The following is a 24,133-nucleotide window of genomic DNA, read 5'->3' as shown; positions in this document are numbered from 1 at the left end:
TTTTTTTTACGACCAACATCAATCTGCCCAAATGCAAAAATAATGACAGTTTCCAATTCTTTGACATCTGTGTATTACTGCAGTTTCTTTCATACGGGGTTGTGAAATACACAAACTGAGTTGACCAAGACTACATGCACTTACAATGCCAAGCTAAAGTATCCACAGCTGAAGCCAATCAAATACTTCATAAACAATCATACAGTAATAAACACATTTATTCAACTTAATAAAAAAACATTGACTTTTAATACATAAATCAATTTGCTGTATGCGTATTGTATGGAAATGATGAACTGAAACAAAATGACACAGCAAGTCAGCAAATAAACACCCCTTCCTTCCTTCCTTGACGAAGGCTCTTCTCCTCCTCCTCCTCCTCCTCCTCCTCCTCCTCCTCCTCCTCCTCCTCCTCCTCCTCTTCATGTGTGTGTATGTGAGGCTGAAGATGACATGAGGCTGCCCCCTGGTGGTCACTTCTCTATCAGTGAGTCCAGCTGCTCCTGCAGGGAGGCCAGCTGTTGGAGCAGAACATAGAAGTGGTGATTGATGCCCGACAGCCCCGGGGTGTAATTGGAGGGTAAGTGGATGATGATTAACATGTCTTTTCACATTAATTCGCGGCCTTCATTTGTCAATACGAACAACAATGCAAAGACAGTCGGCGGCCACTATGCCATAGCTGCAAAAAGGACTCCGCTGCTGACAAATTCAATTTTGCGTGATTGAATTTGCCATCAGGCATGAAAATTGTTGGCTCTCAAAAGGACAGCAAGTACAATGCCATCTGCTAACATGGTATTTGACATTCATACAAGATAAATTTGTGTAAAGTGCTGAAAGCTGTAGAGAGTTGACAGCGAGGCACTGGTCCTTGGCTTGAAGGGAAAAAGTTCTCACCTGCTCCATCTCCCGCTCCTCCTGCTGGATAATCTCATCCAACAAAGCTTGGAAGCGGTTCTGTGAGAAGAGAGAGAGACAAACACGATTTGTTCGAGTTGACACGCTGAGCCTCATTAAATTGGGATGGCGTTAAATGTGTCTGCCTGGGCTGCTCATGTCACCATCTCCTCTCTGACAGAAAGGCCACTTGGAATGCCAGTCACAGACAGCTGACCTTTTCCCTGCAACTGTGATAATAACGACTGGAGATTGGGCTTCGACGGTCCCAAAACAACGGTCAACGAGAGCTCTGAATGGCAAAGTAAAAAAGGGCCGTGTCCGCTCATTTTCACTCCCCACCAAAGAGCGCTTGGCAAAATAATTCATTTTAATGCCACTTTTTAATCACATAGAATGCTTGTATATTAGAGGGCTGATGGGACACATGTACTATTCAAGGCTTGAAAAACACAAAATCAATGTAAAAAACACTGTGTAATAAGCTGTTTTTATGTTTTCACATCACTGTTGAGAGAACTTATGCTGCATGAAGACTTCTTCCTCCATGCCCATCTGCATGTGCTTGTTTATGTTGCTGTACATGCAGACCTAGTTTCTAAATAAGTGAGAAAAAAGATCAGTGTGAGTGTGTCCATTGCTTACTTTGAGGGCCTGGTTTTCCACTTTCATGATGAGTTCTTCCTGCTGTTTCTTTCGGGCACGGGTGTCCTGAAGCTTGGTTTTGACGCTATTGATCTGCAACTGGTATTCCATAACTGCAGGGAAACAGCAGGAGGTTAGCGCGTTACTACTGTCACTCAGACAACAAGTTGCTTAAGCTTTCTTGTGCAGAGAAGAGTAGACATAAGATGTGACATAATTTGAATGCAACACTTCACTGACAAAGCAATAAAGATAAGAAGATACACCGTGTATGCTTGTTGAACCACAAGGATGCCTCCAATTCAGTTGACAAATTGCGGTTAATGGGAACAACAAATCCATTTAAAAGGATGCAAGCCAGCAGGCCAAAGCACTAAAAGACACAACTAAATCAGTCTGCTCCGGGCTCCACAGAGGGTTCTCATTAAATCCAGCCAAAGTGATAGTGCCTCACAACAACAACCTGTAGCTCCATACATCATCAACTATCTTCCAAGCTAATTGTGCTTCTTCCAAACTGCCCCTCAAACCTCTGAGAGAGGCCATCGGATATGCAAAATCTATCTGGGAGGAGTCCTCGCAGACCCATTTATCACAACTTTGCAGGTCTGCCAGAAACAGACAGAGGCTGACTCTAGCGCATCATGAAAGGCTCCGCTGGGCTGCTCCGGTGGAGCTGACCAGAGGTGTTGCTGACGGACAACTCCATGTATGTAGATAAGGAAGCATTGAGCTGTCAGGCTGGACAGCTGTCTGAGCTGCACGCTGAGCCACAACACCTGTCAGACGGGTTATTTGAGGAGGAGTGCTGTTGGTGTTTGCCTCTCTGTGGGCGAGCGCAGCACGTGCACTGAAGTGAAAGTACGGCTACGCATGAGTGTGTGCTGTCTGACCTAGAAAATTCAGTTGTGATCAAGTACTAACACCTGGCTAAGGGTTTTTTTTCCATCTCCACTTTGACAAGTATCTGAGGAGGATTATTAGATTTCATATCAGACTATTTATTACAAGCAAACAAGTCTGTTCTGAAATCAGCAAGCAAATTCTTAGTCCATGACCGTTACGACAGAAAAGACTGCAAGCGAATCAGCATTCACACAAAGTTGCATTCATGAAAGATTTGTTCTGCACTCCCTCCCTCCACCTCGTTACACCACACGCTTTCCAGAACAATAGAACAATGTGCACATGCTTCAGTTTACAACAGATGTACAGAAATACGCACTTCCTGCAATATGGTAAAACATCAAAAGGTCATATAGTTTCAACTGTTGGATTTACAATATTCCACCACTGTTTTCAGACTTGGAAATCTGATTTGTGTGGAACTCACCTATCTGGTTGTTTCTATCACTTTCATGCTGTGCAGAATCAGACTCGTTGAGTTTCTCTTGGAGCTGTCGGACCAGATCATCCTCCGTGTCCATGATATTCAGGTCCTCGTCCTCGTGCCGGTCCCCTTCGTCCTCCTCATCCTCACTGGAGCTGCTGATGTCGTTGAAGATCTCCCTCAGTTCGTCTCGTTGGGCTGGCCATGTGGAACGCACATTAGTGATATTAACGTGGACACAAAGACGGAAACAGCTGGAACACTTGGTGGGATTTGATCTAGGTCACAGAGACTACAGTCGTGAGAAGGTTAGGGATATTGTCTCATATGGCATAAACCAGGTAAGATTAATGTGAACAGACTCTCTGAAAAGGTAAATAACAACTATACTCCGACATTGCTGTTTGTTACCCATCGCAAGACGTTAATCAGTTTTCAAATTCTGTTCTTAAAGTGTTGATACAATACTGTGCTACCACTTTTTTTGTAAAGAAATATTTGTGTATTTGTGTACACCCCTCGATGAAGTGGAAGTGTAATAAATAATTATGCTTTTTGGAGCCAAGAAGGTCTTCTGGGGAATCTAGAGGGAAGGATAATCTTAAAGCCAAAGAGTAACTAATATTTGGGTTCACTCTATTTCCATTTCAGACCACTGAGGCAGAGGCCATTGAGAGTGACAAGGCACGTTGAAGATGAAGAAGGAAATCGTTGCAACCTTTGGCAAGGTGAGGAGAGTATCAAAGAAATATTTGTACAGTCAGGTCTATAGCAAGAGCAATCTGTGCTATTTTAAAAGGAGCTGCACATTCTGAAACCATAACAAAAACAGACCTTGCTTTGAAGTGCTTTACCAATTAAACGGATTATGTCAAAAAAAAAAAAAAATTATGTTGAATAAGGATGTACATATATATGTATATATAAGAGGATCTATCTCATCAAAACCTTAAACAATTGATAATGTATATTTTCCATAAAAAATACTGTATCGATCAGGTTTTATCACTTAGTAGAAATAAGCAGCCAGTTTACAGCTTTAACTGAGTGAAGGAACCGGCACGCACTCTGACTCCACGATACTGCACTCGTTATGATTAATTTATGAAAACCATGTTTCACTTACCAGAGGACCCATGACCCATCTTGTGTCCCGAGGTACCAGGCGAGGAGTCCAGGTTGGCCAGCGAGCCGTGCTGATCTGCTTCCTTGGACTCATCTTCTGCTATGATTTCCCACCCTGATCATCACGTATTAAGGTCAACATCCCCTCCGATTTCAGAAGTCCTACATTAAAAGACTCATGGTCTTTAAAAACTCTTCTTTGAAGTAGACTTGAAGGGTAAAAAACAAATGATGTTCCACAGGAGCTGCCTCAACTTTAACATTAATTGGTGTGTTATGTGTATGTCTGCTGCTGCATGCAAACTCTAAAACTATCATTAGAATCCAGCTTCTCTGTGAGCAACTAAGCAATGATAATGAACAGTCCATCTCAATTAACACACAGCACGCAGGCACTCACAGCGGCCCTGCTGTGCTCTTATTCTGTCAGGCAAGTTTAGAGTTTCATTAGACCGCTAATGGCCTCCTTGCAAAGTGCATCTCTCACAAAGGCATTAGACAGAGTCAAGTCAGGTGAGCCTGGCAAGACTCAGGACACCCGCTCGGCCCTCACATCAACCTATTTTGGACATTGGATGGGAGCAAGGTTATGGTTGTCCTCAATTAAAAATAATAAAACGTAAAACCTATCTATCTTAAAAGCTTAAGATAGATAGAGAGTTAGTTTTCACATTCACACAAATCTCCATTTGATTCAACATCACTGTTGCTTACTATCATACGAGAATAAACAGTGCCGTTTTGCTTGGCTTCACAATTGTTTGGTTGTCTTTTTAGGCATCGCAAAATGGACATGCAGAATTCGGCTGTGTCTAAAAAGATACGGACATTGACAGCGTCAGCGTCAGTGCTCAGCAATCTCTTCACCTCCTTTTCCACATCAGGGGATTCAATGTACTGCGAGAGAAAAAGAGATTGGGTTACAAGTAATGTTAGCAGAATCTCTCTTCCTCCATCTCACACACACTCTCTCTCTCACACACGCAGACACACACACACACACACTCACACTCACACCAGCTGGCAGCATGCCAGGAAGCACATTAGCGATTAAAAACAGAAGGGGCAAAATCAATATGGCTGTGCACCTTCAGGAAGATTTATTCAAAAGACAAAGTAGAAGTCTAGTGCTCAACCACACTCACTTTCACTTTGATCAAAGCAATAGTGAAATTGCTTTTTCAAATGCCTTTTGGGCAAACTAAGACAAAAAGGTTTTGTATATATGTAAATCTTAGTTTTCACTTTCACCGCAGTTTCTGTTTTATGAAATGTAAATGTCTTGTAGGAAGAGAGTCTTGGAAAAAGATGGATCATCAGATGGAATGCTAAAGAGATGGATGGGTAAGAGGAGGAAGTGCTGAAGGCAAAATGAAAATGATAAAACCTTTTTTTTCGCAGTTTTCCGGAATCTTCTCTTGCGCGTATTCTTCAGAGGGCAGGTGACTGGAGACCAAAACAAAGTCAAAATGGCTCAATTAGCTGGGGAGGGAAAATTATGCTCCTGCATTGCTGATGCAGGTTTTTATTTATCTTTTCAGCACTGACAGCATTGTGTGTAGATATTTTCCACTTACTGCCATGGTTCCAAACAAATTTCTTGTCTTTGTCTTTGTCCTTCTTCTTGCTCTTGGGGTCAGTTCCAGTTGGTTCCTCTAAAGGAGGGTAAAGGTCTCCATCTAGTGTACATACCAGCATCTGACCCATGGACGGAAAAATGAATTGTAAATGACTCTGAATTCTGCTAATTAAGGTAGTTATTAGAACAAACCAGAAAAGACGTCACACAACCAAAGATTCAAATGCTACTGAAATGTTAAAAATCTAAAAAATATTTTTTATTTACATCTATTTCTAATGCCTCTGTGCTGCTCTACCTGTTTTTATTTTATTTACAAACGTCATCCTATACTTGAACAAGAGGTGGATCCTATGAGGCATATGTCCTACATGTTGTGTCACTGTGGTGTTTTACCTGGCAAACATCAGCAGTCTTGTAAAATGTCTTCTTGTCCACCGTTTTTAGAGACTCAATCATACAGGGCAGATCCACTAGTTTACAGGCCAAAGGGACGCGGTCTACTCTTACAATGCCATGACGACCATCCGCTATAAAAAAGAGGGATAACATAATTGGTTATCATGACATGTCGGTGTGAGACATTAGTAACCATTGCCTGAACAATAAAAAACAGAGAGTACAAATACAGGTGCAAAACATCGTTTGAGACTATTTGAACTATTTAGTTGTATGAATTTAGATTAGTTACTAGTACATCAGTGAATCCCTAATTACACATTACAAATATAGAAAATCTTAGTTTCACTGTACAGTATTTTCATTTTACAAGTGCTGAACCACATTTCAAAATGTTACCAGCTTTCAGATGATGATGATAATGATTGGTAAGTCAATGATGTCATACAGGTCAGACATTTAAACAGTACCCGGCTACTAATAAATCATCTTACGGTGCAACTCAATGGTGAGTCTGTCTTTAATGTTCATACTGCTTGACTGGGCAATCCTTCTCACTGTTGAAGCGTACTCCTGTGTAAGAAAAAAAGATGAATCCACATCAATTTCAAATAACGGTCACATTTGAATGTATTACAAATAATATTTTTTCAGCATGTCTCACCGAAGGAAGCCTCATTATAAACTGGCTCTCCAACTCATACGGAGCATCCTCCTTATTCTTTGAGCCGACCTTCCCGACCTTCCCTGCAAGAATGAAAACACACCAAGGGGTGAAATATATAATTCGTAACATCACAATACAGCTGGTTTCCGTAATAAAATGAAGGTACTTTCTTTGTTTGTTTTAAAATAACATAAGAAATCCTGCTTTAAAAGCATATTGTATATTTTTTTACTTGTTTTACATAAATGTATATTCTACGTTGTTACATGCACAAATATTGTTTTACATAACATCCTCTTGGAATACATTCAGTTCATTGCATAGCTGTTAATATAAAATAACGTACAGAAATATTGCATTTTTATTTTTGGTTAACTTTTTATTCCTCGTAAATAATAAAGTAGTCAAAGTAAAACCATCCCTATATGTACAACAGTCAACATTAGAACATATTTAATGTATCTAGTATTATTATAATAAGAGACTAATTTAGTTTGATACATAATGTGTAATGTTAAATTAAGTGTGATCCAAAACTAGTTCATTAAGATTAGCTTGATCAACACCGTATAAAGTGATAATACAATTAGCTTTATGTTAGAGCAAACTGGTTAATACAGCTAATGAATTATACATCTTAGGTAATAACCAGTTATACCGTTTCTGTTCGTTAGTGTAGCGACTTGTGTATAATGCTACAGACGAGTACACAGATACAAAACTGCAAAGGTTGAAAACATTGAGTTGTGAATACTGTTGTTCACATATTGAAGCAACTCAATTATCGTGTATGTTCTTATTAAAAGGATTTCATTTGATCAAACTGCATTAGCAGAAGCAGTGTGTTTACAAAACAGGACTAGCGTTAGCTATTGTTAGCTTAGTAGCTAATTTAATAGCACAAGCTTTTAATGTACCTTTCACTTTAGATGTCATCTTCGTTTTTGTAATTTGGACGGCGCAGGTGCATCAATATCCGTAAACGAGAATAATAACCCCGAGATACGTTGTTTGAGATGAAGAAACAACACTGTCTAGCTAGCGTTACACGAAGCTCACTGGCATGGCCGACGGCAATGGTGACTGTAGATAGACACTTGATACGTTCAGGTACCCCTCGGACATTTCGAATGTCCCTGTTTCGTTTTACTTTTTCCACATGCTTTGTACTTGCAAAATCAGAAGATCTATAAAAAAAATTGTAGTGTCTAGTAACCTAATTTGCCAATGTGCCAAATGCTTGGCAAATCATGGAGATAAAACAAATGTATATAGTACCAGTAGGTATAGCACACCGCCAGTGTGGGCTGCGCTCAGCCCATAGACTGCAGGACAATAACCCTTTATACTTTCTTTTATAGATAATGTAAACAAGAGCAAATCTGTGACATGGTTGTAACATTTTTCCCTCTTCCATCTTTACTTTTTAATGTTGGTGATGTTTTATTGGACACTATGTTGTCTGACTCTGTGGAGCACTACGCGACCTGCCTTTACCTGTAAAGTATTTTGGTGTTACTGTTTGACTGGAGAACTAGCGAACCTACTTTTACCTTATTTTACGTCTTTTATCAAATCCATGAATGTTATACTGTATATATTACAAAAAAAAATGTTTTAGGACTGGATATATTTTAGGTTCAGTTATGAATACGGCGTAAATGCAATTATGTCCGATAAAAATGAACGTCACACTAATACCTATATTTTTTGTTTTCTGACGGGGAAAAACATACAGAAAATTATGTTTTTAATTCGATGATAGTCAACTAAATATCACTTACTTTGCAACTTATTTTGAATTATAATTACCTGTTTTTTAATAGTTGTGCTTTATATATTGTAAATTAAAGAAATATGTAATCTAAAAAACGCCTTCATATCATTCAATTTGGTTTAACTCAAAATTGCTATCTCGCAAAAAAGGCAAATTGGACAATATAACAGAAACGCATAACCTGTGTGTTTGTATGTATGTATCTCACTTCCTTTTGAGAATGAAAAAAATTGCGATTTCATAATAAGAGTCGGCATTTTAACTATTGTCATCTGCTACCGAAATGTCCCAAGATAAACGACAAAATAATTAACATTGCTAATACACAACCACATAGATACATATTTACGGTACAAAATGTCAGTTAATCTGTATTTCAACTAGCGACATCCTTTCACAGTGCTTTTACACCGAAATAAACAAAGTACACTTTCTGGAGACAACAAAAAAAAAATACAGTTTCACTTCCGGGCCGGAATCGACAGCTCTGTTGCTGCCGTCTTTCTGCTCTCCCCTGGTTCGTGAATCATATCAGCACAAAGTTTGCTTCATATCCACGACGACACTGCAGCAATTTGAGCGCCAGGGAGCTGACATGGTGTTTAAAGCGACTGTCAACGGCGCGCGGAGGGCAACGAGGACGCTGTGGCTGCTCGTGCTCGTGAGTCTGTCTGTGAGCATCTGCGTTTGCCGAGCATCTTCGTCTCAGGAGGAGGACAGTGCAATGGAGAACATCGTTACGGAGAAACGGGCCGAGGAGTACCACAGGCAGGACAGCGCCGACCTGCTCATCTTCATCATGCTCCTCACCCTCACCATCCTCACCATATGGCTGTTCAAACACCGGCGCTTCAGGTTCCTGCACGAAACTGGACTGGCGATGATTTATGGTGAGCTGCTCCAGCGTGACTGTGACATTTCATCAGTGTCTTTACTCTCGTTGAGTAATAGTAATTCCATTTAAAAACGATTGCATGTCAATATCTGGCGACGATAAGTTGCTGCGCTGTGGCGCATTTTGAGGACATTTAGGCACCAGGCTGTTTCAGGTGGAGACGGTAAGGTAACACGCTCAGTTACGGTAATATAAACACCTCGCTGCTTGGTCTTGAACATTAACCCCGAAGCAGATCAGTATTTCTGTCCAGCGCATCATGAAAAAGCTCCACTTCTCTACTCTGAGGTCTGGTAAGGCCAAGGATGAACGTGCTGGAGGAGGACGTCACGTGGAGCAGGCTGCACGCACACTATGTGATTGACTGTGTCTCTCCTTCACTCAGACACCAACATAAACCCTTCCTACACCTGCCACGACTCACACCGCTCACCAGGCTGCCAGAGCTCTTCGGTGGCACATTTTGGAGTTATTCAAAACGATTCCCCTGAGCTGACCTCTACAATACGTCTCTGAATGGATGAGGAGTTACTCATGCTGTAGTCTGAGCATTTTACCTGTTGATTCTTCAATTAGCCGTAGGTAACCTCAGATGGAGGTTATATTATTTTGACCTTTTGTTTGTTCCACAGAAGCAGCTCCATTGAACGTTTGGGCTAAAGAACTTTCTGTCCACAAAGCCTGCTTCTTTCAATGTTAAGGCCTCCACTGTCCAAATCCAGAATTGTATTCTATGTGTTTCTGATTAAATGTGTCCAGGTTTGTCCCCGCTCAGCTTACTGGAGCACTTCAACCAGTGTTGGCTTTTCCTGCTTGATAAGAGTTGGCTCGCACAACCTGTGCTTGATTATCAGCTCTGATACTTTCCAGTTACTGTTTTGGTGTCAACTTACACGTTATTATTTTGAGAAGCACAACATTTTGGCAATATTGTAATAATTACCAATATAGTTTCACTCAACTCCAGACCTGTTAAGCCAGAATAATTTAAAATACCTTTTTTTCTTTTCTACAATATTTGTCTGGTACAATCTGACAGGAGCTTTCATTCTCTATATTTTCAGATTTCTTAGCAAAAGCTGTTGAGTCATTAAGTTTGGCTTTGTCAGGCTAAGAGTTTTACTTTTTCTCCCTTTATTTCCCATTAAAAAAAAAGTCCTCCAGCTCACTCCACTAGTGATACCTCCTCATCAATGTTGGCCTTTTAGATATTCCTTTATTAGTACTGCAGTGGGGAAATGTGCAGGATTACAGCAGCAAATGGGTAAAGTTCACACAAAAGACATAGTAAATTAAACGATATCCAGTAAAACAGTCATAAAAACAGTATGTAATGCACATTAAAAAATATTATATATACAGACAGGATACATGTGTTTATATTGAACAGTTGAGGTGATTAAAATGACCGAGGTGATTGAAGTCTTTTTGTGGTCCACTGCAAGCTCAGCTGGTTGTGCAGCCTGACAGCAGCGTGAAGGAAGGACTTACCTCTCCTTCACACACCGGAGATGAATCAGCCGGTGGCTGAAGGAGCTGTGCACAGCTGCCAGAGTGTCCTGCATTAATCTCACATTAATCGCTTCTGTATCCTATTCTTCTCACCCGTATTCTCTCCCAGGCGTACTTGTCGGCGTAGTCCTGCGTTACGGCATCCACGTTCCTCGGGACATTAGCAACGTCACGATGAGCTGCCACGTTAATGCCAGCCCCGCCACGCTGCTGGTCAACGTCAGCGGCAAATTCTACGAGTACACTCTGAAAGGAGAGATCGGTGCCAGTGAGCTGAACGATCTACAAGATAATGAGATGCTGCGAAAGGTACAGACCATCAAGAATGTTTGAAATGTCTTGTTGTTTTAAATTTGATGTCCAACCACAAAACCGTTCTGTGCTACTCTACTGTAATGACACCACATTACTGATCTATTACTCTAGATCTGTCGACGGGTTCAAGGTTGTTCTGCTGCTCATGTTGCAACTGTACAATGTCGAGCTTAATCGATCAATTCACACATTTGATTTTGGTTTTCAGACAAAACGTTCAGTTTGAAGACGTTACCTTCGACTGGAAAATTACATGAGTTTACATTTTTCTCTCTGACATTTTATAGACACTCATATTGATCAGGTAATCCTGAAAATCTGATTAATGGAGAATATAAGTAATTATTAGTTGCATCCTTAGTAAAATATATGATTTATTCAGCATGCATTCTCCACATCTTTTTTTTTTATAGACGCCTGATAAGTAACTTTTTTTTTTTTTAAGTATATTTCTTCTCATAAAGTAAGTGTCAGGATGCGTCCCTCTGAAAGATGTACTCTCACAATATTACATAATTTACTTTATGGAGGATAGGTGCCCTTTGTTTGAGGCTAACTTTGACTTTTTAGATCCATAACTATTATGTTGTGGTCATGTGCTGCTTCTTATGACTGGAACTTTAAAGTGGTCTGCTGAGATAACTATATAACTCTTAAAATCATACTATTACTGGTGTTAGTATGATTAATATGGTAGCACTGGTATGTCATGCTGCCACAAATGTTTAATTTATTATTTGTCAACTAATTTAAGTCATCCAATATTCCAAACATCCATTCAACAGCGTTTTCTCTGTGTTTGACTCAGGTGACCTTTGACCCTGAAGTGTTCTTCAATATTCTCCTGCCACCGATCATCTTCCATGCTGGCTACAGCTTGAAAAGGGTACAGTAGTATTCTTAGGCGCTCTCTGTACTGCTGCACAAAGACAAAATGTGAAAAGCTTTAACATGTTTCAGCCCTGATGTCGTCTTTTGCTCCACATGTGATTGAACGTCTTCAGAGACGAATGACGGTTAAAGTCACGATGCAGATCAGATGACCGTTCAATCGCTTTGTCTTCCAGAGACACTTTTTCCGTAACATGGGATCCATCCTGGCTTACGCCTTCATGGGGACAGTTGTTTCCTGTTTTGTTATTGGGTAAGAAACATAATTAGCGAAAGAAAATCCTGAACACTACAGAAAAACAGCCACGGTTTCACACATACGGCTCAATATCGTATCCACAAAAGACAGCAGAGCAGTATTCATACTTGTCCATTATTGTGGTGGTAAGGGGCCGTTAATGCCACCGACGTCAGTGTTGTTTATGATGATGTGCAAAACCACCTGCTGTTCCTTCATCAGGCTGCTGATGTACGGCTGCGTGGTGCTGATGAAGCAGGTGGGGCAGCTGGCTGGAGACTTCTTCTTCACTGATTGTCTGTTCTTTGGAGCCATCCTCTCGGCCACCGACCCTGGTATTTATTAATGAATCTATTCATTATCTTAATCTCAGTCATGAAAGTTTTCCTGATTTCTCAAAAACTCTTATCATAACCTGGATTTACTTTTGTCTTTTGAAATGCTTAAAACTTGGAGCACACATTCTAGCAAACAGGACAACAATAACTCATCACAAAGCCAAAGATTTGTCAAAGTTGAATATATTATACTCATTCTCATAATCTTTGGTTCAATAGAGAAGTTACCCCGGACACAAGGTCCATCTGACATCTGATCCAAAGCTGGTAAAAGAAAAAAAAAACAGTAAAGAAGTTCAGAAAAGAAACAAAATTCAATACATACTTTATTCATTATTTTTGCCTTTGCAGTTGGTTTTAGTCTATTTCCTATTTCTGTGAAGTACAAATAAAGGTAATATATATGTTAATCATTCCCAACACAGTAGTATTATGGGGTGTAGAATTGAATCACAGTTTCACTCTTGCTCAGTGATGTGTGTCATTATTTGCTTCAGTTCTAACATAGACGAATACCAAACACACTGTTCCTGTTTGTTCAGTGACGGTGCTGGCTATCTTCAACGAGCTGCATGTAGACGTGGACCTGTACGCTCTGCTGTTTGGAGAGAGTGTGCTCAACGACGCAGTGGCCGTGGTTCTGTCCTCGTAAGTCGTCTTAAAATAACATCACATTCAAACCACGAGTGTGCATTCATCCTGAACCAGCTGGACTGTACACAGCTGCAAAATGAGAAGAGAAATGGCAAAGTGCAAGTCATGCTTTTGTCTGGATGTGAGCGTTTGACTAACCTAATAACAGCTTCTCATTACTGCTAAACACAAGGTGGTTTCGAAGCTAACACGTTTGTTTCTCTCCTCCTCTGCATGGCACTGTTATTATTTCCACAGGATTGTAAATTATAATAGCAGGCGAAGGGGAGGGGCGGGACAGACTCGGACCCGCCCATTGAACGGGTGAACTAAGTAGAGCATGTCTTTGTGTGCCTTTGCTGTGCCTTGGGACAAACATGACAAATCAACAGCCATTTGTTTTTGAGCTTTTTCTTGGTAAACCTTTTTTTTAACTTGTGACTCAGCGACAAACACATTCCCATTATTTTTGAAGATCCTGTCTATTAAAAGAGCCCAGAAGGAGGCAGGATGCCACACGGGCTGAAAGACAAAGTGCCTGGTGATTTGTTATGCGAGTGGGGGCTGTGAAAGGAGAGGCTAAATTGATCACTTTCAGTGTATTTTATTGTAAAACTGTCTCAGCAAAATATTTGAAAATTGCCTTTTCTTACCGACAGTTATCGTGCTGCATTTTGGATAATTCTGCTGCAAAACTGAATTATTTTTTCAAAATCTATTCAAGCCAAGTTTGATGAGAAGTATCATCAGTCTTCTTTTATTTTCTTCTATGATAAAAAAAAAAACATACTGTTCACACATACTGCAGTGCATTGTAGCTGCAGCACAGATATGTCAATGAGATTGTTGTGTAGCTGCCTTGTCTGTCCACGACATTGTCAAAGCAGACTTAAGTGCAGTATCACTTCATTAGAACTAAAATATTTTAGAGGAAGGAAACCGCTCAGTAGTCGCTCTTTCGTCCCGGCAGGTTTTCCACCTTTTTAATTATGTGTATTTAACAGCTTGTAATGGCAGAGTCCACTCACTGTTTGGCGAAAACCAGTCCCTTTCGTCTTTTCGTTGTTGGTTGTTACAATAGTGGCAGTAACACCATAACATTTAGTCAGCGGACTTTCAAGGAAGCTACTTTGTTCTAAGTTGAGTAGTAACACACCAAACAGAGAGTGAAACTCTTTTGTTACTCGACACTACTCTGCTTTTCTCTTTGTCTTAACTTGCATGCGTGAGTGTTTGCTGTGAAAACCTATAAAACAGGCAAAATGTATGAATATTATTAAAAAAGTGTCCCGTACGAGAACACCTGCTATAGGAGAGTCCTTTGTCTTTTATTGACAAAGATATTTGCTACTGAGAAGACTATTTACAGTCAAGCAGTTACATCATACCATACAAGTGCCTTCTACATTCACTGTATCATAGCTCTAGTTTTAATTTAACTGTGTGACCTCCAGTCTACAGTGATTTAGCTTAATGTTTGACTGATTCACATTCTCTGTCCGCTTGTGTTGTTTCAGGTCTATAGTCGCTTACCAGCCACAAGGGGACAACACCCACACGTTTGAGGCCATGGCGTTGCTGAAGTCTTTCGGGATGTTCCTCGGCGTTTTCAGTGGCTCCTTTGCTCTGGGAGTGGCCACCGGGGTCGTCACTGCTCTCATATCTTTTATTTATCAATTTATATGTGAGACATATCTATTTCTAAAGTAAATATAAGTCATGTGAAACGCATCCGCTGACTGGAGCATGTTCACAAAGTATAAGTGGTTTTAAATGTTGAATTATATCTGAATTTATTACTGAGTTGTTAGTACCGGTAATATCCAGGTGTCATCATTTGATAAATTATGTTTTGTGAAAAAAAACGACATCACTAAAACAGTGGTTAAAAAAGTAAGATAAAAATGAGTCAATAATGTTGTTGTTCCCAAGATATGTTTCTCATTAGAAGAGTCCACTTGGAACAGGTGAGTGACTATTCTGAAATATGGAAGAAGAGTCAGATTACCAAAACCAAGTAACATTATCTCTTTCCTTATGCACATGGTTATTGAGTGTAAAAATGTATAATGTTATAATATGAATGAATGTTGTGGTGTCTTTGTTAAACTCCTTGACTTCTTGTCCGTACGTGACTAAGTTCACCAAGCTGAGGGATTTCTCGCTGTTGGAGACGGCTCTGTTCTTCCTCATGTCATGGAGCACATTCCTGCTGGCTGAAGCCTGTGGCTTCACAGGTAACACACACACACACACACACACACACACACAGTGCTGAAACAGACATGGTAATGATGGTTTACTGTAATTTAATCTTTTGCCATTCTATAAGAAATGATCAAATAAAATGATTGATTAGTAACGGTTAGTTATTACGAGACTGATTTGTATCTACATTCAAAATATCTTGGCACAATCCAAAACATTTTTTCTTAAAGTTTCTCTTTGGCATCACCTATGATGATAAGCGGTTTTGAAGATGTTTTATTGGATCTCACGTCCCAGAATTCACAGCTGACGTTTCCGGGAAATGTTTCCACAGATAGACAGTTCACGAAACTGCATCAGTGCGCCACAAGCTCACTCACCGTTGTGTTACTTCATTCTGCCATTGCTAGTGAATTAACAGATATTCAAATTATAATGTTTGAAATGGTTATTGTCAATAATCAGTGTTTATTGATCTCCCCACTCTGTGTCTCTGTCCCTCCTGCTGTGTTGCAGGTGTGGTCGCTGTGCTGTTCTGTGGCATCACTCAGGCTCATTACACCTTCAACAACCTGTCTCCTGATTCACAGGACAGGACCAAACAGGTCAGACAGACATCCACACCACCGCTCGTTCGCTTCTTTTTCAATGTCTGTGCTTTTGTTTTGACGGTAAATAAAAACGGTGAAAGGTTTGAGTTTATCAGTGACCTTGTCAAGAATCGTTTTATTTTTTTTAATGAAATGGTTACACAACTAATACAAGTATGTCAGTTTACGAGCTAAAACATGGTATAATAGTAATGTGCTTTATGTGGATGGATACAGGTAGATGTAGCTCAGCAACCTTCACCAGTCTGATGTGATAAATCTGTGATTGTCATAAAGCATTTAACTGCCTCTGTACCTTCTCTTCTTCACTAGAGATACACACTGCAACACAATTTCATTAAGGGAGAACCAGATTTAATTGTTTAAAAAAAGATTTGAATGAAAGAGACAACACATGGATTAATAATAAATCCCAAACTTTTTCTTTTCAAATATAATTAAATAAATGCCTTTTTACATGTGCACTGAAATTTAGATTTGTAAGTTTGATTGTAGTCAAAGACAAGTGTATTCAACTGTGATTTTGTTGAATGTAATTTGGTTGCTGTTATTTAAATCACTTGGTGTTTCTCTTGTGTTGCAGCTGTTTGAGCTGCTGAATTTCCTGGCTGAGAACTTCATTTTCTCCTACATGGGTCTGACGCTGTTCACCTTCCAGAGCCATGTCTTTAATCCCATGTTCATCGTTGGAGCTTTTGTATCTTTTGCATGTGAAACTATCTGGTGCACAGAACGCCTGCTACAACCCTTTGCAATAACTGTGTATTTGCATGTTACTATCAGAGTATAGAAAGAAAGTTCCCACAGTATTACAACTTGCCGCCAAGAAGCAAACGTTAATGGGTTTAAAAAGGCGCTAAATGAGCTTGGACCAGGGCGAGGACACGTCACAAGCTCTCTGTTCGGTTGTCTTCGCTTTAACCTCGTTCCCACTTAGGTGTCAGTGTTCCTGGGAAGAGCTGCGAACATCTACCCGCTCTCGTTCCTTCTTAATTTGGGACGACGCAACAAGATCAGATCCAACTTCCAGCATATGATGATGTTCGCGGGTTAGTGGCACAAAGATAGAAAAAAGCCATTCATTGTGTAAATTGTAACCACTGTAAAAAAAAAACAAAAAAAAGAACATATAATAATAAGACAGAGACTCTTTCAGCTTTTAGGCACTTTTCTAGCTTCTTAGTAGATTAAAAGATAACCGACACAGACTCGGAAGCAGATCACCAAATTAATATTTTATAGGAACTTGTGTACTTGTTTGTGTGTAACATTTTTTGTGCTTTGCTCCTCAGGACTGAGAGGCGCGATGACCTTTGCCCTGTCCATCAGGGACACGGCGACATACGCCCGTCAGATGATGTTTACCACCACGCTGCTCGTGGTCTTCTTTACAGTTTGGGTTTGTGGAGGTGGCACCACCCAGATGTTGTCCTGCCAGCGTATTCGGTGAGCCGCTCCGTCACCCTTCACACACAAAACACAACGGGTATTTAAGATAATGTTGAAGAAGCGTACTTTATCAAATGCTTTTGTTAGCCCAGATATAATGACCCCCGTGTTGAACTAGTTCATCAGGTTTAAACATTTGGCTCTGCTCTAGTGAACGCTTGAGGCTGTTTACAGTACGCCCACCTTCACATGCAACATTGCTAAACGGGGGAAACGCGCTTCACAAAAGCGTTCTGCTCCCACAGTGGATAACAGGATAACTGCTGTCGGTTTACATGTGTTTGTCTTGCTTTAACAGAGTGGGAGTGGACGCTGATCAAGATAACTCTGTAAGTCTGGCCCTTGTGAAATCCTTATTGCTGCGATGTGGCTATAAGAAAATACCTAGACTACATGTTCTGTGTTTTTACAGGTGAGTATCGCTGAAGGCTCAGAGAGAAGAACCACCAAACAAGAAAGTGCCTGGCTTTTCAGAATTTGGTACAACTTTGACCACAAGTATCCTTTGGCAGAAGCTGTCTAGTTTCTCATCGGTGACGCAAACATCAGAAAACAACTGCTCGCTGGCTACGAGATGATGACGACTGCAGTTCACCGTGTCAGACAGCAGAGGGAGCACCTTGTATAGACTTGAAGCGAAATTATCTCTTTTATCGGCTGTGTAATATAAAGGTCATTCGTGTAGTTGAAGTAAATGTCCTAATTAAATGACCTAAGTTTTGAGGAATTTTGTAATGTGTTTGTTGCTCGTCACTCTTCCTGCTTGTTTTCTTTGTAATGCGTCCTTGACTCGAGCCCCTCTCCAGCTACCTGAAGCCCATCCTGACTCACAGCGGCCCTCCTCTCACCGCCACGCTGCCTCCCTGCTGCGGCCCCCTCGCCCGCTTCCTCACCAGCCCCCAGGCCTACGAGGTCAGACACTCGTACAGAAGCTATTCCTTTGTTTGTTAAGATTAATTCAGTATTAACCGATGAAAAAAGGTTATTTTGATGAATCATGAAGCACAGAGGTCCAGTTTGAAATGTTTTGAATTGATAAGAATCACTAGCACAAGCTACAATCTTTTATTAGTAAATCCTTTATTTTTCTTTTTCTTCTTGGTTTGAGTATCTGCATCGTTTCTCTTCCCTCTCACCAGAATGAGTGCCAGCTGAAGGACGACGACTCCGACCTCATCCTGACAGACGGCGATCTCAACCTGACCTACGGCGACATCACCGTCAGCACGGATGCGTCAGGTTCCCACACCAGCGGCGGTCCGGCCTTCGCTGGCGCCGCCACCTCTGACGACCTGGACAGAGAGTTGACGTATGGAGACCACGAGCTGGTGATGAGGGGCACACGCCTGGTGCTGCCCATGGATGACTCTGACCCGCCTTTTACGGACCCCCACCACCGCTTGCGCATGTGAAGATAGTCTTTCAACGCAGACCCAGAAAGCCGTCCGACTCTGACTGACCCAAGCCGTTGAGCAAACGACCAGTACCTGACACTCCCTCTTTCCTCATTCCTCTTCTTTTCCCCCACACATTCCCTCACAGTTGCATTCTCTCACTTCCTCTCGTGACAAATCACTGTCTCTACCTCATTCTCGCTCTTCTCGTTTCCACACCTCTCTGGCATCGGACATACATGTAATATAGTCTTTATTTATTTGCAGGGTTTTTTGGTATCTTAGTTTTGCTTAAAGCTGTGTGTGAGTCACCTTACTGTAGCATTGCACAGAGGTCTAGCAGCATGTGATAGTGTTTAAATGCAAGTACCAATCAATAGCTCATTTTTTGATGTACAGTATATCACAGGAGTACTATAACTTTGATATGCATGCTGAGGATGCTTGCTGTTTTCTTCTTGTGGGAGGTTGAGGGCTTTTGTGTTTTGGGTCTGACGTTGAATGTTGCTGCCTCCTCTCCGCGCATCAGAGGCACGCTGACCCAGTGGACAACTTAACTGTACATTTTGTTTCAATCAAGTGCCTGGGAAGTGTAGTTTTAAGCCTGGCAACCCATACTGGATCAGCTCTAGGATGCAAAGCCAGATCAGGATGGGCTGTAGTTTTCCTTTGGAAAAAAGAACAAAAAAAGACTGAACAGGCACATCTATCCGTCCATAAGGTAGCAATATACTCAGTGGGTGTTTGGGCTGTCAGTTTGTGCTATTTGCCTGTAAATATTGTGTAACAATGTCTTGCCACTGATGCAGTGTAACCTGGCAGTGAAAGTTGTGGATCTCTCCCAATGACCTTTGACTGTGACATAGAGAGGGACATTACACCTTATTTTAGACGCTGATGTTGCTCACAGCCGAACGAAGGGCTGTTGTTCCAAAAACGAGATCCAAAGGAGTTTTAACAGAGAAAGTTTAGTGCCATTTCTGTCCTGCATCGAGACATTTTGTGAAAACTGAATGCAGACAACCTTAAAGTATTTTGTATTATTTTTGCAACAAAGCTTAAGTACTTTGAGCTGAGTCACACATTTGTCATACACATTTAGCTTTGTGCAGACATTTTCTATTACTATTGTGCATTAATGTTGAGACTTCTCATGAAATTAACCTGAAAAACACACATGAAGTTCACACTAAAGGAACTTGTTATTGATAAGAACACTCGTGATTTTGTGAGTAAAAGTTTGGCAAACCAGATAAATTATTATCTTTCTAAAGTGTGTGTGTGTGTGTGTGTGTGTGCGTGTGTGTGCGCGTGCGTGTGTGTGTGTGTGTGTGTGTGTGCGTGTGTAATAATTGTATTGGGGTGCAACCAATTATTATTCTATTATCAATAATCTGCCTGCTACTTTCTGTGTATTCGATTAATTAATTTAAATATCTTGTTTTTTTTCTGATCTGTAGTTGAAAGCCCAAAGATATTCACTTTATAATCATGGAAGACTAACTACAAAGACAAGTATTTACAGTCGAGAAGCTGGTCGCGGTGGATGTGAGGGTTTTTATATCTTAAAAAAATTACTTAATTGTTTTCCAACAAGGTCCATAAGATATTAGTGAACAAGACTTGAGGGCCACTAATCACTTCATCGCTGACATGAGCAGATATTTATGTTGCTCCTGTAGCGGTTCATCATCATGAGAAATGCAGAGGTTGGAGACGTGCTGGATGTTTCTCTCTACCTAAAGTTTCCTCGAGGCTTTGCTGTTAAACGGGAGAATAATGTCTCCTCAATGAATTGGGTGTGTTGCACTTAACTCGTAGTCTCTCGTCCGTGTGGGCGCACAAGAAGTAACGGAAGAGTTTCGTGAGCTCCTTTGAGTGCAGCAGCTGTCGACGCGGCTTTAACAGGAAGCGACGGCAGGGCGTCGCTGTGGCAACGCCGTGTTTATGTGCACGGAAGCTTGAAAACACTTTGAGCGCGGTGACGGAGTCGAACACAACAGTTTTGTGGTTAATCGTCCCGGTGAAGAGGATGATGATGATGATGGCAGGGTTTCAGAGAAGAGTAAAAGAAATAGATGATGAAAGAGTGGTGTGTGTGTGTGTGGGTGTGGGTGTGTGTGTGTGTGTGCGTGTGCGTGTGTGGAAGAGCAGACTTTTAAATATCTCTTTTCCTTCCACGTTATCTTCTGCTGTGCAGGAACTTGTTATAGAAAGTATTCACATGTTTTAGTCCGGCTGGCATCTTGACAGCACAGCGTCCAGGAAATGATTCATCCTTTCGAGCATTTATACTTTTCGTTTGTTCCGTTATTTAAATTGTATTTTGTGGAAAAGAAATGATGAGGTAAAAACAGAGTTGAATAGCTGAAAAGTGAATAATTTGCACTCCATTAAGAATGTTGTATTGTTTTGCTCTGAAATTCTTTCTAACAGCTGCTTTTAAAATGATTTACCTTTGTTTAGGTATTGGAAGGTGGTGGGAAAGCGAGCACATTCACGTCAGTTTAATGAATGTTGAATGAATGTTAGGTTGGTAAATTGATGTTTCTTTGTAAAGAATCTTTTCCACATTGCAGTGACGGTGAAGAGTCCCTTTATCCTGCTGTTCCATCTCATCACTTCATTCAGGTACTTTGTGTGTTTGAATGCTGTCGCCATGACTTCTACAGAGCATTAATCTTCCTCTGATGGTGGGGAGAAAAAAATATATAAAATATATACAAGCAGAATCGTTTGCGGCTGTTCTTCAACTGACACATGAAATAATGTGAAGGCCGCCAAAAGGCTGATGTAGGTTTTTGTGTTTGAATGGTGACTTGTGTTAGGCTTTAATCATTGGAAATCCTGTCTGAAGTAGCTGACCAAAGAGGCCTGCTGTGCTTTGTGTTTTCAGACAGTTCACGCTATCCTTATTGTGTGTGTGTGTGTGTGTGTGTGTGTGTGTGTGTGTGTTTGTTTGTGTGTGTGTGTGTGTGTGTGAGTGAGAGAGTGTGTGTGTGTAAGTATGAGAGAAAGAGAAATAACGAGGAGGGGGGATGTTGTGTTCTCTCTCTTTTGCTGTACTGACTGTTTACATCTTTGTAAATATACTCTCACCTGTTCATGTGCGTGCATTGGTCAATAAACAGAAGCCTGTGCTTTTGATTAAAGCTCTCGCTCTAATGGCCTCCTCATTTCAATCATTTTCCTCATTTCTTTATTTGATGCCGTGGTCGTGTAAGAATGCAGCTGTCGAGCACCAGAGATCATCATCCCGTCATCCGCAAGGAGTACGGAAGAAGATTAGCGCCACAACTGATTTGACTTGAGTTGCATAAATCTGTGAATTTCACATAATGGAAAGAGGTTTATTATAAATTGTGGCAGGTAACTCAAGCTGACAAGTTTTTCAGAGAGGAGGCTGGCAGGTCTTGGTCAAAAGATTCTGGGATGCAGTGATTTTCAACATGGAGGTAAAGCCCGACTAAAAGGTTACAAGATAAACATTGCAGGACAAAAGAAAACAGTATTTCGCTCTAAAACTACTTTTTCATTAGTTTTTCTGCAAGGAGGCATAACAAAATCTCAGGAACACCGAGAGGGAACTTATTTAAATTCTGCACACACGTCTCCTTAGATTCAAGGAGGAACTGATCATATTTTAGAGGTCAAAGGTCACTGTGATGTCACAAAACACCCTTTTGGCCATGATTCAAAAGTGCACTTGTTAAATGTGACAATTTTACACAAATATCTCGTAGATTAAAAAGTGATAACATTTTGGAGCGATGTGTTGTGAACTGCAAACCGCCTGGTTGGCGGACGTGTGCGACTTTAAGGCGGTATTTTTTTTTTTCCAAATGTAACACCAAATTGTTTGATCTCTTCGGGCTTCTAAAAGTTCAACAGAAACAACTGCAGAAGAAAGAAACACGTTTTGTATGCAGTGGTTCAGAGGTACACACTTTTCATTTGTAGGTAAAAAGGTTGGGAATCACTTCCAGTCCAGACCTGTGAATAATGATTAAAGTACATGGATTATTCCTTATTATAGGCTTCACGTTTTGATCCTGGAGTTTTCAAACCTTCTTGTGTGCGTGTGTATATAATGTGAGAGCTGGTTATGTAGCTCTCACATCACACTTGTAGTTATTGAATTAATTCACAACTCTGAGGCACCATGTTAAATATGCACCTTGCTCTAATAACTACATTGTATTCTCCCAATTCAATCAAAGTCTTACCAAGCTTCCAAATCATTATGAAGTGACGCACCAGTTTTGTCACTTTTTATTCCCAAAAATATTGATGTGAGAGCTATCGCTCATCCATTCAGGATAATTGAGCAAATTGGAGTTATTATGAACGCCACGCCCTGCACAACCATAACTGATGGCATTGTATTCTCCCCGGCCCGGTTTGTGCCAGATATCAGGTAACATGTTCCTAATATGGACACAACTCCCTCCAGTCTGCTCAAGAATGTCTGCATAGTGGAGTTGCAGTCCGGGGAGGAAATGGTAGTTTTAAAGGGCCAGTTAGCTTCAGCTTGAGTACATAACCGATGTCTCTCAACTCTGTTTTCAAACCTGATTTCAATGACATCATGGTAATAAATCAAGCAAAAGCTCTCACTTGTTGTAGGACAAATGACACTGATCTACTACAATAGCTGATGCCACTATATTTAAGTATAACTTCTGCTGCATGTGAAGTAAATAACACACTATCGTGTCTTTAGTGCAATGCACCTTTTTATAGCATGATACCCTGCCTTTACTCCTGCACAGTAAACATCTCCAGCCAGATGTCCGTGACCACCACAAACCGAACATGTGGCTCTCATTAACGTTGATGGAAGGTAACAATAATCTGTTTGGTGTTAAATATATGTGTTATGCAACCAGTCATGTACAGTAATTAGTTATCAATATAAAGCTTTTTGTAAGAAGGAGAACGTGAAATGTATTGTTCCAGCGTGCTTTAAGAAGCCATATTAACACTTGAGTCATGACCTTAACTCCTGCAGCATCTTCATCCTGACTACACACACGTGCATCCTCTGGTTAGTTCAGATCCTCTTTCCTCGAGGTCAAAGAGCTGTTTAGTCTTGATGACACAGTTGATACAACAGCGGGCGTCTGCGTTTTATAAGAGCAACACCTTTTGGGCATTTTGTCATCTATTTGTAATTGTAGTGGCTTAACTTTGAGGGTTAAGTTTACCGGCTGCATGTATTTACTGT

The 24,133-nt window shown here is 40.7% G+C and overlaps 2 protein-coding genes across 2 annotated transcripts; one reads left to right on the top strand and one right to left on the bottom strand.

Moving 5' to 3' along the window:
* Positions 1–56: 56 nt before the first annotated feature.
* Positions 57–7,723, bottom strand: taf7 (TAF7 RNA polymerase II, TATA box binding protein (TBP)-associated factor). Its single transcript, XM_068591156.1, has 13 exons — positions 7,563–7,723; positions 6,643–6,725; positions 6,473–6,551; positions 5,976–6,109; positions 5,578–5,698; positions 5,388–5,446; positions 4,825–4,897; positions 4,002–4,115; positions 2,879–3,073; positions 1,546–1,658; positions 901–960; positions 412–518; positions 57–363 (listed from the first exon to the last, which is right to left on the bottom strand). The coding sequence occupies exons 1-12, from the start codon at positions 7,579–7,581 to the stop codon at positions 474–476; spliced, it is 1,095 nt and encodes a 364-aa protein (XP_068447257.1). The 5' UTR covers positions 7,582–7,723; the 3' UTR covers positions 57–363; positions 412–473.
* Positions 7,724–8,903: 1,180 nt separating this feature from the next.
* slc9a6a (solute carrier family 9 member A6a) lies at positions 8,904–22,039 on the top strand. Its single transcript, XM_068591145.1, has 16 exons — positions 8,904–9,312; positions 10,939–11,138; positions 11,953–12,030; positions 12,212–12,288; positions 12,496–12,608; positions 13,154–13,259; positions 14,762–14,903; positions 15,376–15,481; positions 15,969–16,057; positions 16,647–16,760; positions 17,001–17,112; positions 17,356–17,509; positions 17,811–17,841; positions 17,925–18,010; positions 18,319–18,424; positions 18,652–22,039. The coding sequence occupies exons 1-16, from the start codon at positions 9,018–9,020 to the stop codon at positions 18,922–18,924; spliced, it is 2,082 nt and encodes a 693-aa protein (XP_068447246.1). The 5' UTR covers positions 8,904–9,017; the 3' UTR covers positions 18,925–22,039.
* The last annotated feature ends 2,094 nt before the right edge of the window (positions 22,040–24,133 follow it).

Source organism: Clinocottus analis, unplaced genomic scaffold (assembly GCF_023055335.1).
Source record: "Clinocottus analis isolate CAN_PGR_092001 unplaced genomic scaffold, fCliAna1.0.p SCAF_10, whole genome shotgun sequence".
Lineage (NCBI taxonomy): Eukaryota > Metazoa > Chordata > Actinopteri > Perciformes > Cottidae > Clinocottus > Clinocottus analis.
This window is presented reverse-complemented; position numbering and strand designations above follow the sequence as displayed.

Bases quoted from the DNA above. Each gene is read 5' to 3' on its own strand.
- slc9a6a (XM_068591145.1), top strand. From the start codon at position 9,018: ATGGTGTTTAAAGCGACTGTCAACGGCGCGCGGAGGGCAACGAGGACG. The intron at 12,609-13,153 runs GTATTTATTAAT...CTGTTTGTTCAG, and splicing joins CCTCTCGGCCACCGACCCTG to TGACGGTGCTGGCTATCTTC. The intron at 16,761-17,000 runs GTATCTTTTGCA...GTTCCCACTTAG, and splicing joins TGTTCATCGTTGGAGCTTTT to GTGTCAGTGTTCCTGGGAAG.
- taf7 (XM_068591156.1), bottom strand. The intron at 6,110-6,472 runs GTAAGATGATTT...TCTTTTTTATAG, and splicing joins ACTCACCATTGAGTTGCACC to CGGATGGTCGTCATGGCATT. The intron at 4,116-4,824 runs GTATCTTTTTAG...CGTGATGATCAG, and splicing joins CGCTGACGCTGTCAATGTCC to GGTGGGAAATCATAGCAGAA.